At 59.7% G+C, this 14,904-nt stretch overlaps 2 protein-coding genes across 5 annotated transcripts; both read right to left on the bottom strand.

The window, feature by feature from the left end:
* Positions 1–1,607: 1,607 nt before the first annotated feature.
* MCRIP1 (MAPK regulated corepressor interacting protein 1) lies at positions 1,608–12,711 on the bottom strand. Of its 4 annotated transcripts, XM_030923783.1 has the most exons (6): positions 5,438–5,464; positions 3,617–3,672; positions 3,404–3,522; positions 2,547–2,648; positions 2,337–2,446; positions 1,608–2,044 (listed from the first exon to the last, which is right to left on the bottom strand). In XM_030923783.1, the coding sequence occupies exons 1-5, from the start codon at positions 5,447–5,449 to the stop codon at positions 2,382–2,384; spliced, it is 354 nt and encodes a 117-aa protein (XP_030779643.1). In that variant the 5' UTR covers positions 5,450–5,464; the 3' UTR covers positions 1,608–2,044; positions 2,337–2,381. The 4 variants fall into 4 exon arrangements, with proteins under 4 accessions (XP_030779643.1, XP_010352607.1, XP_030779644.1 ...); XM_010354305.2 differs by lacking the exon at positions 5,438–5,464 and adding an exon at positions 12,660–12,711 and having other exon boundaries at positions 1,608–2,446; XM_030923784.1 differs by lacking the exon at positions 5,438–5,464 and adding an exon at positions 5,491–5,565 and having other exon boundaries at positions 1,608–2,446.
* A 203-nt stretch (positions 12,712–12,914) lies between these two features.
* Positions 12,915–14,493, bottom strand: PPP1R27 (protein phosphatase 1 regulatory subunit 27). Its single transcript, XM_010354308.2, has 3 exons — positions 14,201–14,493; positions 13,941–14,091; positions 12,915–13,274 (listed from the first exon to the last, which is right to left on the bottom strand). Exons 1-3 carry the CDS (start codon positions 14,388–14,390, stop codon positions 13,151–13,153), a joined length of 465 nt encoding a protein of 154 aa, XP_010352610.1. The 5' UTR covers positions 14,391–14,493; the 3' UTR covers positions 12,915–13,150.
* Between the last annotated feature and the right edge of the window lie 411 nt (positions 14,494–14,904).

Below are 14,904 nucleotides of genomic sequence, written 5' to 3'. Positions count from 1 at the left end.
TCTCAACTACTCGGGAGGCTGACGCAGGAGAATCGTTGAACCTGGCAGGTGGAGGTTGCAGTGAGCCAAGATCACGCCATTGCACTCCAGCCTGGGTGACAGAGCAAGACTCCATCCCAAAAACAAAAACAAAAAAAGTCAAAAAACAGAAAACCCAGAGGGGTAAACTGTGTCAGGCTGGCCGCGTGCCAGGCCCCGGACTGCAGAGCCCAGGCTCCCCCACCCGAAGGCTGAGGGTCACGCTTGCTGTGTGGGGCTGAGCACCTTGTCAAGTGAGCCCACAAGGTGACTCATGGGGATAGAAGCACCAAGCACCGGGTCACCCAGGATGTAGGTAGTCATCATCACCTGAAGAAACCGAGGCTGAGACTCCAACCTGCTCATGGCCATGGTGCAGCAATGTCCTGGCCAGGGCTCAAGCCCACCCCTCCTCCTCCTGGGAATCTAGGAACCCCATGTTCGAGTGGGCCCCCCTTTGCGGGACCTCTGTTGGCCGTGGCAACTACCACTGTACAGAAGGCACACAGGGAGGGGCCTTGTCCCCAGGAGGCTCAGTGAGTGGAGAGCACATGGCATGAGGACTGCTGTGAGCTGCCCGCCCCTCATCCCAGTGGTGGTGTCCCCCAAGCTGCATCGGCTCGACAGCAGGGGGCAGCTTGGGTCACCCTAGCCTGGTGGGCATCGAAACGCTCCTCAAAGGACTCACAGGCCCACAGGGGATAGGTAAGGCCATGTGTTTACAGGGAGTTGTCTTGGGGCTGGGTACTGCTGTGCACACTGGCTGCCAGGCAGAAGCTGAGCTGGTTTATTACTGGAACACCCTTCCCTGCTCCTCCTCCCCAGGGAGGCCGGCCCTGCGCCAGCATCTCCTGCACCAGCCCACCCACCAGGAGGCGCCTGTGGGGCCACTCAAGCCCGGAACACTCTTCTGGGAAAGGGTGTTCCTGGAATAAATTCTGGTTTGGCTTCCAACAGGAGCAAGAATAGAGTTCCCTGTCTGGCCTGCCAGCGCGGCTTCCTGGTTTGAAGGTCAAGTGCACGCAGCTCTCTCCTGGGCCCAGCGGCACCCCCTTCACCTGGTCAGGGGAGGAGCCCAGCGGCACCCCCTTCACCTGGTCAGGGGAGGAGCCCAGCGGCACCCCCTTCACCTGGTCAGGGGAGGAGCCCAGCGGCACCCCCTTCACCTGGTCAGGGGAGGAGCCCAGCGGCACCCCCTTCACCTGGTCAGGGGAGGAGCCCAGCGGCACCCCCTTCACCTGGTCAGGGGAGGAGCCCAGCGGCACCCCCTTCATCTGGACAGGGGAGGAGTCGGCTCCTGGAGGGGCCACAGTACCCCAGGGGCTGGGTTCAGGGTGGCGCCTACTACCCCTGGGGAACCCCTGTAGCAGAACAAGGGTGGGGATATCAGACAGCCCAGTCTATCCCTCCAGAATGCCCTCCCCGCCACCACCCGCCCTAGGAGGCCTGACCACCCCCAGTGGCTTAGATTGAGAATTTCTGGGCTTGAGGAACCTTCACCATGATCTGGGGTTTCCAGCCCTGCCCGGGAGCTGGCTGTGCATGTGTGCTGCAGGGGCAGAGGCCCGACAGACCGCCAAGAGGCCACGCCCAGTGCCACTGCCTTTATTAACAGGTCCTGGAGCTCCACAGCCACACGGACACTTGGCTTTCAGAGGGCACAGGAAGAAAAAGGGACCTGGTGACCCTCCCAGCACACCCCAGAGCCCAGACAGACCCAGCAGCAGCACCTCAGGGTCAGCCCTGGCGCCCCTGCCATGGGGCCACTATGACCAGACCCCAGGAGGCCGGGCTGCTGGGCCTTGGCCCATCTTGAAGCCGATTCAGGGAGGCAGGCTGGACAGTAGGGAGGTGTGAGGAGCTCCCCAGCGCATCCAGGCCACAGGAGCAGCACGGGTCTGGGGGGTCCCAGGCTGGATGGGGTGCGGCTGCCCTTGTCCTGTATCCTGGCCATTTCAAGGACAAAACCAGCCCAGTCCCAGCAGCCCGGGAGGCGGCAGAGGCTCCTTCTTCTCCCCTCCTGATTCTGCAGTGGCCAAGGACAGGAGGGTGAGCGGAGAGGAAAGAGGGCAGGTCAGGGTCCCTGGGGGCCAGGCAGCTTCAAAAACGCAGCCAGGTGGCTGGGGGAGGGCAGGAGGGTGGGGAGGGCCCAGACTCCCTGATGGGGGCAGCCTGAGACCCCCAAAGAGGAAGGAGGGGATTTGGGAAGGAGAGGCAGGCCTCAGCCGTCAGTCACACCCGTGCTGGGGTCTGCAGCCCGCTGGAGCAAGACACCCCCATCCCAGGAGCAGGGCCACAGGACAGGAGGGAGCCGACACCTCACACCCTGATCTTCCAGAGGCCGGGGAGGGGCGCTGGGCGCTCTAGGACTTCTTGGCATCCTGCGTGCTCCGGCGCTTCAGGTCACTCAGGTCGATGGGCTTGAAGGCTGCCAGGGAACAATGCGGTAGGTGGTAGGCACAGGCTCCCTCCTGCTGATGAGGCCCGGCCTGCCGGCCCAGCTCTGCCCCCAGGTCAGCCCCACTCACTCTTCAGGCTGGGATTAGGGACCTTCTCCACATACTCCTCCACCAGGCCCCGCTCGCCGCCCGGCACCTGGCTTCGCAGGTCTCGCTCCACGCCCTGCCAGGCTGCAGAGGCAGAGGGCAGTGTGCTCAGAGCCCCCTGCCCCAGGGGCTGGTGTCCACGTCAGGAGAGTGCCTACCCTCAGCTCCTGCCCTCCCAGACCCTTTTCTCCCTCAGAAGTGTCCTCCATGCTCCCCCACGGCCCTCTACCCACCCCAGCCTCACTCATCTGTAGACCCCGTCCCTGCTCCTCCGGCAGGCCTGTCCCTTCCCCGCAAGATGACCAGGACTGTGATCGGAGGGACCCCTACGACCCTACCCCAGGCTTCCCTGCGCCTCGGGGGCAGCACAACCTCCTCAGCTAGGCCTCTACCTTTCCCACCTCATCCACGCACCTCCCCAGCCCCAGCACCTCACACACTCCCCTAATCCCAGACAACCACCTCCTGGCCACTTTTGCAACATGCCCATTCATGGCTGGGTGCGTGCCTGACTGTCTTCAAAGGCCCCTCCCTTTCCCCAGCAAGCTCCTTTAGCACTGCTAGCATGGATGACTGGCTCCCAACGCAGCCTCTATCTGGGGCATGGCCCACTCCTAGCCCCTCCTGGGTTCCCCCCCATGATCAGAAGCAGGTCTCCTCTCCACACAGGGTCCCCTCGGCCACCCCCACCCACCTGGGCCCTGAAGGCTGTGGACACAGTGATGGAGGAGCAGGGGCAGGGGCTGCAGGAGGTTCCTCAGAAACCTGGGTCCTGGGCTGGGGGCAGAGCTGACTCTGTCAAGGACAGGGCAGGAGCTGGGTGTGGCAGGCGCACCCACCTTCGTAAATGAAGCGGACGTTCTCCTCGTGGGCTGGGGTGAAGATCTCGCTGCTGCTGGGTGGGGAGCGGGGGCTGCTGGTCCTCTTGCCGTTGTACACGACTCTGGAGACAGGGGAGCTGGGGGAGCCTGGCGCATGAGGCAGGGCACGCAGCAGGGTGGGAACCCACACCCCCGCCCCGGTGGAGACCACCCCACCTGCCTGAGACCCACCTGGTCATTGCGGGGGCGTCTGATCCTAGCGCTCCACCGCCAGATCCCCTCAGCCTCTGAAACAGAAGCCAGCGCAGGAGTGGGACGCAGGGCCACCCTCTCCAGCATGGGAGGAGGGGGAGGCACAGGGTACACCTGCCTCCTCCCCTCAGATGTGAACAAAGTGCATAGTCTCCCTGCCTACCAGGGGGTCCCCCACAGGCTGGGGTCCAGCCACAGGCAGCCAGTGGGCTCCAGGTAACCCCAGGAGGTAGCAGGGAGCTGGCCAGAGCCAGCCAGACACACACACAACTTGAAGCAATCAAGTCCACTCAGCGGCCTGAGCTCTGCAAGATGTGGAGGCCTCAGCCTCAGCACCAGGAGCACCGTGGCCAGAGCCCCTCCCACCGCGGACTGGTGGGACCGTCAGCATCTCTGATGTCTGGCTGCTTCTCACTGCAGCAGAGTGCCTGCAGCCCCTGAGGAAACTGACTCTGCTCTCCCTGGTGCAGGGCTGGGCACACGGCTTCCGCCGAGCCTTGATTTCCTTTCCGAAAAACGGGGATGAGCTTCCGGTGATCCCAGCTCCACAGCACCTACCCAGACTCAGCTTCCTGGTTCCCTGGAGCATGAAACACATCAGCACCCTGGAGATGGAACCAAACTCCACTCCCCTGGTGGGCAGAGGGGGTGACCCTGGAGGAAGCTGCCGGGCCTGACCTGGTGACCAGGACCCTGGGCTGCTGCCGTTTATATCCTCTCAGCCCAGGGGAATCCACAGCTCTGGAGAAAGGGAGTCTATTTTGAGGCTCAGACGCCCACACTGGCAGGCTGGACAGTGTCCCCACTCCAGCTGAGGACACACAACCCCAAGGTGGGGAAGCCAACAGGGCTGGTCTCCAGCCTGCCGTGTTCCAGAGGGGGCAAATCCAGGTTCTCGGGGAAGGGAGTCCCAGGATTCCCAGGAGGGGGCTTTTAGCACAAGCGACTCCCCTGCCCACCCCAGGGACCAAGGCTGCAGATACTCCAGGGCACATGGCTGCTGCACTCACAGAGGGCCAGGAGCACTGAGGCTTCGAGTCCTCTCTGGCCCGTTCCACCTCATGTCAATGGTCCAGCCCTCAAACACCACATGTGATCAGAAGCCCACAGCTCAAGGGCAAAACCAGCAAAGAGCAGAAAACGAGCTCCCAGTCCTGGAACTCTGTGCCCCATCCCAGGCCAGGAGTGGGGTCCAAACAGGGCCGGGGACTCCCCACCCATGGCAGCACCCAGTTTGCTCACAAAGTCACCTCTCCTTTCTTGGACTCTGGGATCTCTCTGCCCAGTCCTCCTGCCAGGGACTCCAGCCCACGAACACCAGACAATGCAGGGAAAGGCCTGTTTGGGTTGAGGGTCCACAGGGACACACTACCTGCTGGGAAGCTCTCGTTACAGAGAACGGCAGAGCTCAGGTTAACAGGTGGACTGGCCAGCCCCCTGCCTCGGCCCCTGCTGGCTCTCACCACAGACCGACTGCTGCTTCAGGGGTACCTGCCTCCCAGCCTGCCCTCCCCAGTGGCTCTTCTCCCCATGCATCCTCTGCCTCCAGTGGTGACTTGGCCTTTATCCAGCCACACCTTTGGCCTGGGGTCCCCTGCTGAGCTCGGTTGTCACTCCTGCCCCAGATCCCACTGATGGCCCCACATCCTCCCAAGCAACTACCCTTCCAGGGCTTCCTTTGCCTTGCTGCATGCATGCAGGCACACACACACACACACACACACCTGCCCCCACACACCTTAGCTGAATACACCTGCCACACAAACATGCCTACACACAACCGCCCACGCCTGCACACACCTGTCTGTACATATCTGCCCACACACATGCTGCAGACACCCATCTGAACACACCTGGCGTGGCAGCATGCACTTGTAGTCCCAGCGACTCAGAGGCTGGGGTGGGAGGACTGCTTGAGCCCAGGAGGTCAAGGCTGCAGTGAGCCAAGATCGTGGCACTGCACTCCAGTCCAGGCAACAGAGCAAGACCCTGTGTCAAAAAAAAAAAAAGCCCGGGGCATGATGGCTCACGCTTGTAATTCCAACACTTTGGGAGGTTGAGGTGGGTGGATCACCTGAGGTCAGGAGTTTGAGAGCAGCCTGGTGAACATGTTAAAACCCTGTCTCTACTAAAAATACAAAAATTAACTGGCCATGGCAGGCACCATTACTCGGGAGGCTGAGACAGGAGAATTGCTTGAACCTGGGAAATGGAGGTTGCAGTGAGCTGAGATCGCGCCAATGCACTCCAGCCTGGGTGACAGAGCAAGACTCCGACTCGAAAAAAAAAAAAAAAGAAAAGAAAAGGCCGGGCTTGGTGGCTCACGCCTGTAATTCCAGCACTTTGGAAGGCTGAGGTGGGTGGATCACAAGATCAGGAATTCAAGACCAGCCTGGTCAACATGGTGAAACCCTGTCTCTAATAAAAATACAAAAATTAGCCAGACATGGTGGGGTCCCAGCTACTCAGGAGGCTGAGGCAGGAGAAGTACTCGAACCTGGGAGGTGGAGATTGCAGTGAGTCGAGATCACGCCACTGCACTCCAGCTTAGGTGACAGGGCAAGACTCCGTCTCAAAAAAAAACAAAAACAAAAACAAAAAAGGCCAGGCACAGTTGCTGGCCTATTAAAATCGGCCTGTACTCCCAACACTTTGGGAGGCTGAAGAGGGCAGATCACTTGAGCCCAAGAGTTCAAGACCAGCCTGGGCAACACGGCAAAATCCCATTTCTACAAAAATACAAAAACTTCGCCAGGAGTGATGGCTGAGGTGGTAGGATTGCCTGAGACTGAGAGGTGGAGGCTGTGGTGAGCCATGATCATACCACTGCGCTCCAACCTGGGTGACAGAACGAGACTCTGTCTCTAAATAAACAAATTTAAAACCCCATAAACATATACACCTATTTTGCACCCATACTTTTTTTTTTTTTTTGAGACACAGTCTCGCTCTGTTGCCCAGGCTGGAATGCAGTGGTGCGATCTCAGCTCACCGCAAGCTCCACCTCCCGGGTTCACGCCATTCTCCTGACTCAGCCTCCAGAGTCGCTGGGACTACAGGCGCCCGCCACCGCGCCCGGCTAATTTTTTGTATTTTTAGTAGAGATGGGGTTTCACCGCGTTAGCCAAGATGGTCTCGATCTCCTGACCTCGTGATCCGCACGCCTCGGCCTCCCAAAGTTCTGGGATTACAGGCATGAGCTACCACGCCCAGCCGCACCCATACATTTTTTAAGTCAATAAGGAGTCCCGTTTGCCTCCTCTTGTTAGGAGAAGAAATGTACCCACACCCTCAACACCACAGGCTGTGTCCTCTAAGTCTTCCCAGACACGAGGAGCCCTTCCCACCTCTTCCTGCTTCTTCCTCCAGCTCAGCAATCCCCAGGGCCTCATGCTGGCCCCACCCCTGCACATATAGCCCCAGGCTTTCCAGCTCAGCTACCACCCCCAGGCCTCATGCTGGCCCCATTCCTGCACACATGGCCCCAGGCTTTCCTGGATGTGCCAGCAGTTCCCAAGAGGCCAGGGACCTGTTGTCCCCCTGGAAGCAAAAGAAACGGTTCTGCAGTTCACTCAACCTCACTGCCTCCTGGGGCTCTGCCAAGGAGCTCTGCTCAATTCTTCTGGGTCAATTTCTTCTGGGTCAGAATTGCCCAATTCTGACCCAGAATAAATTTTCCATTAAAAATCAAGTATCTGTACACTCTATGACCCAGCCATTCTGCTCCTAGGTACACACACCCAAGATGCACACAAGGACAGCTGGAGAATCTCCACTTGCAATTACCCAAAGGGAAGAGCCACCGCCGAAGGGTATCATGCACACCTGGCCTATTCCCATAAGGGAATCAGCATCTGGAGGGGGCATCACAGCCCCTGCAGCAGAGACGGACACCAAGCACAAGAGGCAGGACCTGAGGGGCCACAGACAGGCCCTGAGACACACAGCACGGGAGGAAGCTGCAGAGGGCCGAGGCACAGGCAGGACCGGAGCCAGGGCCAGGACGGTGTCTGTGAGGGCAAGAAGGAGCACTCCACGGAGAGGGCGGGAGGTCAAGCGAGCTCTGAACCAAGAGGTCACCATGGAGCCACAATGAGAAGGCCTCCAACAACCTCAGCAGGGCGGCCAAGCACAGTGAGGCACACAGCTGAGGGGAGGGCAGGAAGTGTGGCTGGCAGGCAGCTCAGCCCTAGCTCAGGCCCAGTGGGCAGCAGGCTGGTGTCTGGCTAAGCAGAGGGAACCCTGAGGCACAACATGCATGCATCCCTGAGATGGTGGATGTGGAGGGACCCAGGACCACAGTGGGTGAGAGTGAGCAGGAGACAATGGCACAGGCCCAGAGAAGCGCCAGGGACAGCCTGAAAAGACTTAGCACATGGCAGATGGCCACCTGAGGTGGCGGCCCCTGAGCCAGCAGGACACTGACCTGTTGCTCAGCTGCCCAGGTAAAGGGGAGTGGTGGCCTGATCGAGGCTGACCATAGGTAAAGGGTGGGAGGGAGGTGGCTCCATTCAACCCAGAGAGACAGCCCCACTTCGGAGGTCTCGAGACCCCACCCAGCCCAGCCCCCCAGCCTTCATCCCACCTGGGCCACCACCAGGGCGAGAGCAGCGAGGGAGGGTCAGGCAATGCCTCAGTCCCGTTTTCCTTCCCTCTTTCAGTCAGAATCAAGACCGAGCGTGCCGATGTCCCGGTCCCGGCCCCGGCCCCGGCCCCGCACTCCTCAGTCGCTACACCACGCCCCACTACCTCTGAGAGTTTGCCTTCATAGTTTTCATATTTTAATATCTTTGAAACTGGGTTGCACCTGACGATTGCTAACACGTCAGAGTTTAACCAATGGTGGCTTTTCTTTCTCAGTGTACTGTGAAACACAGCACAGCTCATAATGGCTGGGGTCTCACATGGAAGGACCCTCAATGACACTCTCCTGACCCAGGACCACCCTTCCAGAGCCCCTCAAGCTACATAGTATTTAGGTACTTTCTCCCCTTCCCCTCAAAGCCTTCCACACCCCATGCCACTCCACCCCACCACACCCAGGGCTGGAAAAACCTCCGGTTCCAGACCCCCAGTGTCAGGACCGGTGGACACAGATGTCTACGTGATCTTCCTGACACCCTTTCCCAAGTCACTTACCACTAGGGTGTCACCCAGGCCCTCTGCTGCCATCAAGCCCACTGTCCAGCCCCAACTTGTTTCATCAGGTGTCACCTGCTGCTCCACTCCTGCCCCAACAGCCTTTGCCACAGGACCACCTGCCACCAGCCACCCAGAGTGCAGGTGACCTGCAGGTCTGTGCATTCTGCAGGACCTGACTGCCTGCTTCTGTGGCTGTCCAGCCTACAGGGCCTGGCCTACTGGGCTGCAGGTATTACCCTACTCTGGGGCCCCAGGAAAGCTCCTCTGAGCCTCGGCATCCTCATTCAAAGTGATGCAGCCCACAGGGATGCTCGCCTGTTCCAATAGGGACAGAAGCACAGCCATGGGAAGCGAGCAGCTCAGTGAGGTCTCTGTGGCTCCTTATCCAATACAATGATGGACAGGACAAGCATGTCCCATATCGTTCAACTGGATGCTGTTAAGAATGAAAGGGGCCAGGCGCAGTGGCTCATGCCTGTAATCTCAGCACTCTGGGAGGCCGAGGCAGGAGGATCACGAGGTCAGCAGGTCGAGACCATCCTGGCTAACACAATGAAACCCCGTCTCTACTAAAAATACAAAAAATTAGCCAGGCGTGGTGGTGGGCGCCTGTAGTCCCAGCTACTCAGGAGCTGAGGCAGGAGAATGGCGTGAACCCAGAAGGTGGAGCTTGCAGTGAGCCAAGATCGTGCCACTGCACTCCAGCCTGGGCGACAGACTCCGGTGGCTCACACCTGTAATCCCAGCACTTTGGGAGGCTGAGGTGGGTGGATCACCTGAGGTCAGGAGTTCGAGACCAGCCTGGCCAACATGGAGAAACCCCATCTCAACTAAAAATACAAAAATTAGCCAGGCGAGGTGGCAGGCGCCTATAATCCCAGCTACTCGGGAGGCTGAGGCAGGAGAATCGCTTGAACCCTAGAGGCAGAGGTTGCAGTGAGCCAAGATCCTGCCATTGCACTCTTTTACTGGGGTAAAAGAGTGAGACTTCATCTCAAAAAAAAAGAAAAAGAGAAAAAAGAAAGAGGCTTAGTGTGGTGGTAATCCTAGCACTTTGGGAGGCCAGGAGTTCAAGACCAGCCTGGGCAACATAGAAAGAGCCCCATCTCGGCCAGGCGCGGTGGCTCAAGCCTGTAATCCCAGCACTTTGGGAGGCCGAGACGGGCAGATCATGAGGTCAGGAGATCGAGACCATCCTGGCTAACACGGTGAAACCCCGTCTCTACTAAAAAATACAAAAACCTAGCCGGGTGAAGTGGCAGGCACCTGTAGTCCCAGCTACTTGGGAGGCTGAGGCAGGAGAATGGCGTAAACCCAGGAGGCGGAGGTTGCAATGAGCTGAGATCCGGCCACTGCACTCCAGCCTGGGCGACAGAGCGAGACTCTGTCTCAAAAAAAAAAAAAAAACCAGAAAGAGCCTCATCTCTACCAGGTGCGGTGACTCACGCCTGCAATCCCAGCACTCTGGGAGGCTGAGGTGGGCAGATCACCAGAGGTTAGGCGTTTGAGACCAGCCTGGCCAACATGGCGAAACCCTATCGCTACTAATAAAAAAAAAAAAAAAAAAATCAGGCAGGGTGCAGTGGCTCAGCTTGCAATTCCAGCACTTTGGGAGGCCGAGGTGGGCGGATCACCTGAGGTCAGGAGTTCCAGACCGGCCTGGCCAACACACAGTGAAACCCCATCTCTACTAAATAATATAAAAATTAGCTGGGCATGGTAGCACACGCCTGTAGTCCCAGCTATTTGGGAAGCTGAGGCAGGAGAATCACTTGAACCCAGGAAGCGGAGGTTACAGTGAGCCGAGATCACACCACTGCACTTCAGTCTGGGCAACACAGCGAGACTCTATCTCAAAAAAAAAAAAAAAAAGTTAGCCAGGCATGGTAGTATGCACCTGTAATCTCAGCTTCTCAGGCGAATCACTTTAAACCCGGGAGGCGGAGGTTGCAGTGAAGGGAGATCATGCCACTGCACTCCAGTTTGGAAGACGGAGACAGAGCAAGACTCCATCTCAAAAAAGTGCCCCATCTCTGCTCTCTGCTCTCCAAAAAAAAAAAAAAAAAAAAAAAGAACGAAAGGGATGCTGTTGATTACTAAGCATGAAACAACTCTTCTGGGAAAACTGGAACGTAGAGTCAGCCCACTCTTAGGGAGATGGAGGCACAGAAAAGCACTGGGGACGGAAAGAAGAGACTGCCACCAGCCACAGCAAACACTTGTCAGGGACTAAGGGCAGGGCAGCCACCACACTGGGTCCTTACACACACTGCCCACGTCCCCACAGCTGAGCCAGAAAGATACCCTGAGAACTCCCAGTTCAGCGCTGTGCTGCCACCAAGCAGCGGTGCCCCTCCCAGCGCCTCCAGGGCTACAGCAGTTGGGACTCGGCCCGAATGCTGCAGCTGGCCTCAGCCTCCCCAAAGCCTGCCTCCACTCTGCCTGCACCTCACAGCAGGTTTTTGGACTCCCTGAAAGCCCCATTCCCCATTGATACCCGTGTGGCTTTGCTCAGAGACTGGCCCTCCCTCCAGATAGGGAGGGGAGTCTTATTGGGTAGAACTATAGAGAATCTTCCTCCTCCAGGGGACCCAAGGGCTTCAGGGACTTCCTGGTGGGGAGGGGACAGAACCCCAGTCTCTGGCCTCCCAGTCTCAAATTCTTTCCCCCACACAGCCACGTCTAAGAACAGGACATGAGGTAACACTCCAGCAACGTGACAATATTGTGAGGTTCCAGAGTTAGAATCAGTGACGCCATCGCTATTCTGTGCTCCTCTGGAGTTTCTGAGATTCAAAGTTTCTAAGACTCCACTTTCTCTTCGTGTTCTGTGTCTTTTTCAGCCAACCAGGCTAGAATATGATCTACTACCCAAGCAGGTGCACAAGGATACCGCTGTCTCAGCTGATACACTGGCACCTCGTGGTTCCTTGAAGACCCCCGGAGAAAGCCTCTAAGAGTTGCCCCACCTCCTCACCCTCTCCCCTGGGTGGTGGCAGCAACAGACTAAGCATGTGCGCCCTCCTCCCCATCCTGATCCCACTCAAGCCACAACCTCCCCTGACTCGCCCCAGATCCAGCCCTGTCCTTTAGAAAGAGTTGGCTCTTCTTCACGTCCCACCTCCCACCCTCTCTACATGTTCTCGCCACATCCCACCCAAAGTCCACTCACTGGTCCCCGTTTACACCTCAAGGCCTTTGGTCAAGCTGTGTTCTCTGCCCAAAACTATCCTACTCATCCTTGGGGGTCCAGCTCAAAGACCACCGTTCTGCGACGGTTACCCTGGGGCAGGACGGAGAGAACAGCACAGCCCGTGCCCCGTGTGGCTGCCGCCCCCGCGGTCACAACCACCGCCCAGTGAGTGCCTCGAAGGCAGGCGGAGGCCCCGTTCTCCCCGTTAGGCCCAGCACCACTGCCTGGGTAGACGGGAAAGAGGGCAAGGCCGGAAAATGGACAGAAGAATGCGGACGGCCGGGCCGGCGGCGCTCCGAGTCGGAGGCATCCTCAGGCACGGTCCCTCCGGGAGAAAGCGGGGCTCTGTCAGCCCCAGAGCCCCGACGGTGGCAGAAGGCGGGCCCTCCGCGAGCGTGCGGCCGCGCTGGGTCCCCGGCCCCTGCCCCGGCCTGGGCGGGAAAGGCGCTCAGTCCGACTCGCGCCCTCCCCACGCGCGCTCCCAAGTGCCCCGCGGGCCGCGCCCTCCCGCAGGTGCCGGGCAAGGAACGCGGGCTCCTCCCTCGGACCCCGGCCGCTCGGCCACTCCCCCGCGCCCGGCCCCGCCCGGCCCTGCAGGGCACCCGCGGCCGCCCGGCGACACCAGGGCGGGGCCCAGCCGCGCCCGCCCCGCCCCGTCCCCGCCGCCCGGCGCCGCACCCGCCTCACCTCACCCCGACCCGCCGCCACCGCCTCTTCCAGCTGGGAGGCCCCGCCGGAAGTGACGCCACCGCCGGCTGCGCAGGCGCAGACGCAGCGCGCTCCAACGTGACCACCCGGCACGCGGAGGGCGGGGGCGGCCGGGATTCCCGGGCGGGGTCGGGGCTCCTGGCGGCAGCTCTGGGCCGCCCCGGCCTGGACGGTGAGCGGCGCTGGCCACGGGCAGCAGCTGGAGCCCAGTAATCAGGACACCACCACAAGCACCACCTGTGTAGACCCAGGCCCCCTCACCTGGGAGTCACGTTTATTGAAAAAGTAAAAAGCGGCACAGTAAAAAATTCACCTGGAGACAAAGCCAGGCCTAGGAGGGGTGGCGGGGTCGTGGAGGGACGGGTCCGGCCGCCCCTGGCCCACGGGTGGGGCACGTGCTGGCCCCTGGGCGACGCGCGGCTTCCCCAGGGAGGCGGCCCTGGGCGCGGGGGCGGGCGGGCAGAGCTGGCTCAGTCCATCGTGGCCCCTTTGAAGAGCTCCACCAGCTCCTTGAAGTCCGGGTCGATGAGGTCGGAGGGCAGGTCACCATCGTCGTTGGCTGCGTCCCTGTCCGCTCCCAGGGAGATAAGGTACCTGGGGTGCAAAGGTCGCCCTGGCTGAAGCGGGGAGGAGCCGGGAGAGTGCTCGCCCCCACCCAGGTCAGAGGGGCAGAGTCCTGGGGTCACCTGTGTGTCCCCCACCTTCGGGTCTCAAGGTCCGGGTAGGGTGAAGAGGAAGAAACCTGACCCTTTGGAAGCTGTGGCCAGCTTTTCAAGTTGGCTCTATTGAGGACAAGGGCAGAAACAGGATTCCAGAAGCTTTTAGGGTTTGTAGGGTTCTTTTTTTGTTATTGTTGCTGCTGTTTTTAGAGACAGAGTTTCGCTCTTATCACCCAGGCTGGAGTGCAATGGCATGATCTCCACTCACGGCAACCTCCGCCTCCCGGGTTCAAGCGATTCTCCTGCCTCAGCCTTGAGTAGCTGGGATTACAGGCATGCGCCACCACGCCCGGCTAATTTTGTATTTTTAGTAGTGAAGGGGTTTCTCCATGTTGGGCAGGGTGGTCACGAACTCCTGACCTCAGGTGATCCGCCCACCTCAGGCTCCCAAAGGGCTGGGATTACAGGCCTGAGGCACCACGCTCAGTCTGTATGGTTCTTGCCTACACCACCAGGATCACATTTTGGGGCCCACATCCTGGGGGCCCACTGAGGCCTGGAGGGGTCGACTTCAACCCTGTGTAGACCCAGGTCCCCTCACCTGGCTATGTCGGGGTACCCATCGCTGCAGGCAATGTGCAGGGGTGTCCAGCCCTCCTCATCTCGCTGGTGAATGTCCGCTCCGTATTTGACCAGCAGCTTCACGCATTCCAGGTTTCCAGAGAGCACGGCTTCATGCAAGGCGGCCAGGCCTGGGCAGGGAGGAAGGGAGGGGTCAAGACGGAGCCTCAGGTCGGGTCCTCCTTGCTGGCTTCCCCACCACCCCACAGCCCCTGGCCAGCTCTTCCAGGGCTTGCTCACCTGAGGGATGTATTGTGGCCAGGGAGACTTTCTGAGCCCGGATGAAACGCCTCACCTGCTCCAGGTCACCCTGACGGATGTGGTCCAAGAACAGGACATCATTAGGGAAACGCACGCTGCGATCAGCCAGCATCCGCCGCCGCCGCTGCCGTGGGCTGTAGCGGGCATAGCGGGCAGCTCTGCTAGGCATCTTGGGCGCTGTGGGGCAGGCTGCCCCTGGGGACCGTATTGCGCTGGGGTTAATAATGTGTCCGGCCCCGACCAGATAAGCTTGAGGTATCCTGTCGGTCGAGCCCCGGCCTCTGACTTGCTTATATAGGGCTCAGGGGCTATATAAAGCTGCATGGTCATCCTTCCCGGCGCGAGGGGCTGAAACTGAGCTGCACCCCCGCCCCGCGCCCCAGATCATGTTTAGTGACTCATCTTTCAGCCCACCTGTCACCGTGCCCGGCCAAAGGGGTCAGATCATTCCTGCCTGTCGCTCCCTGCCGCACAGCTGGACCTAGAAGGTGCCTTACCGAGGGTGGGAGGAGGCACTGGTGCAGAGCCCATGAGATAGCTAGGAATGTGAGGTCAAGGGCACAGTAGGTACGAAGGTCATTGGAAGGGCTTGCTATCTACCTCCTGGAGAGTGAGGGGCGGCCACCCCCTTCACATCTGCAGAAGCACAAGTCCACTGTGCCATGGGGAAACAGGTCTGAGCC

The sequence above is a fragment of the Rhinopithecus roxellana genome, chromosome 19 (genome assembly GCF_007565055.1).
Source record: "Rhinopithecus roxellana isolate Shanxi Qingling chromosome 19, ASM756505v1, whole genome shotgun sequence".
Classification (NCBI taxonomy): Eukaryota; Metazoa; Chordata; class Mammalia; order Primates; family Cercopithecidae; genus Rhinopithecus; species Rhinopithecus roxellana.
Note: the sequence above shows the minus strand (reverse complement) of the source record. Positions and strands in the feature narration are given on the sequence as shown.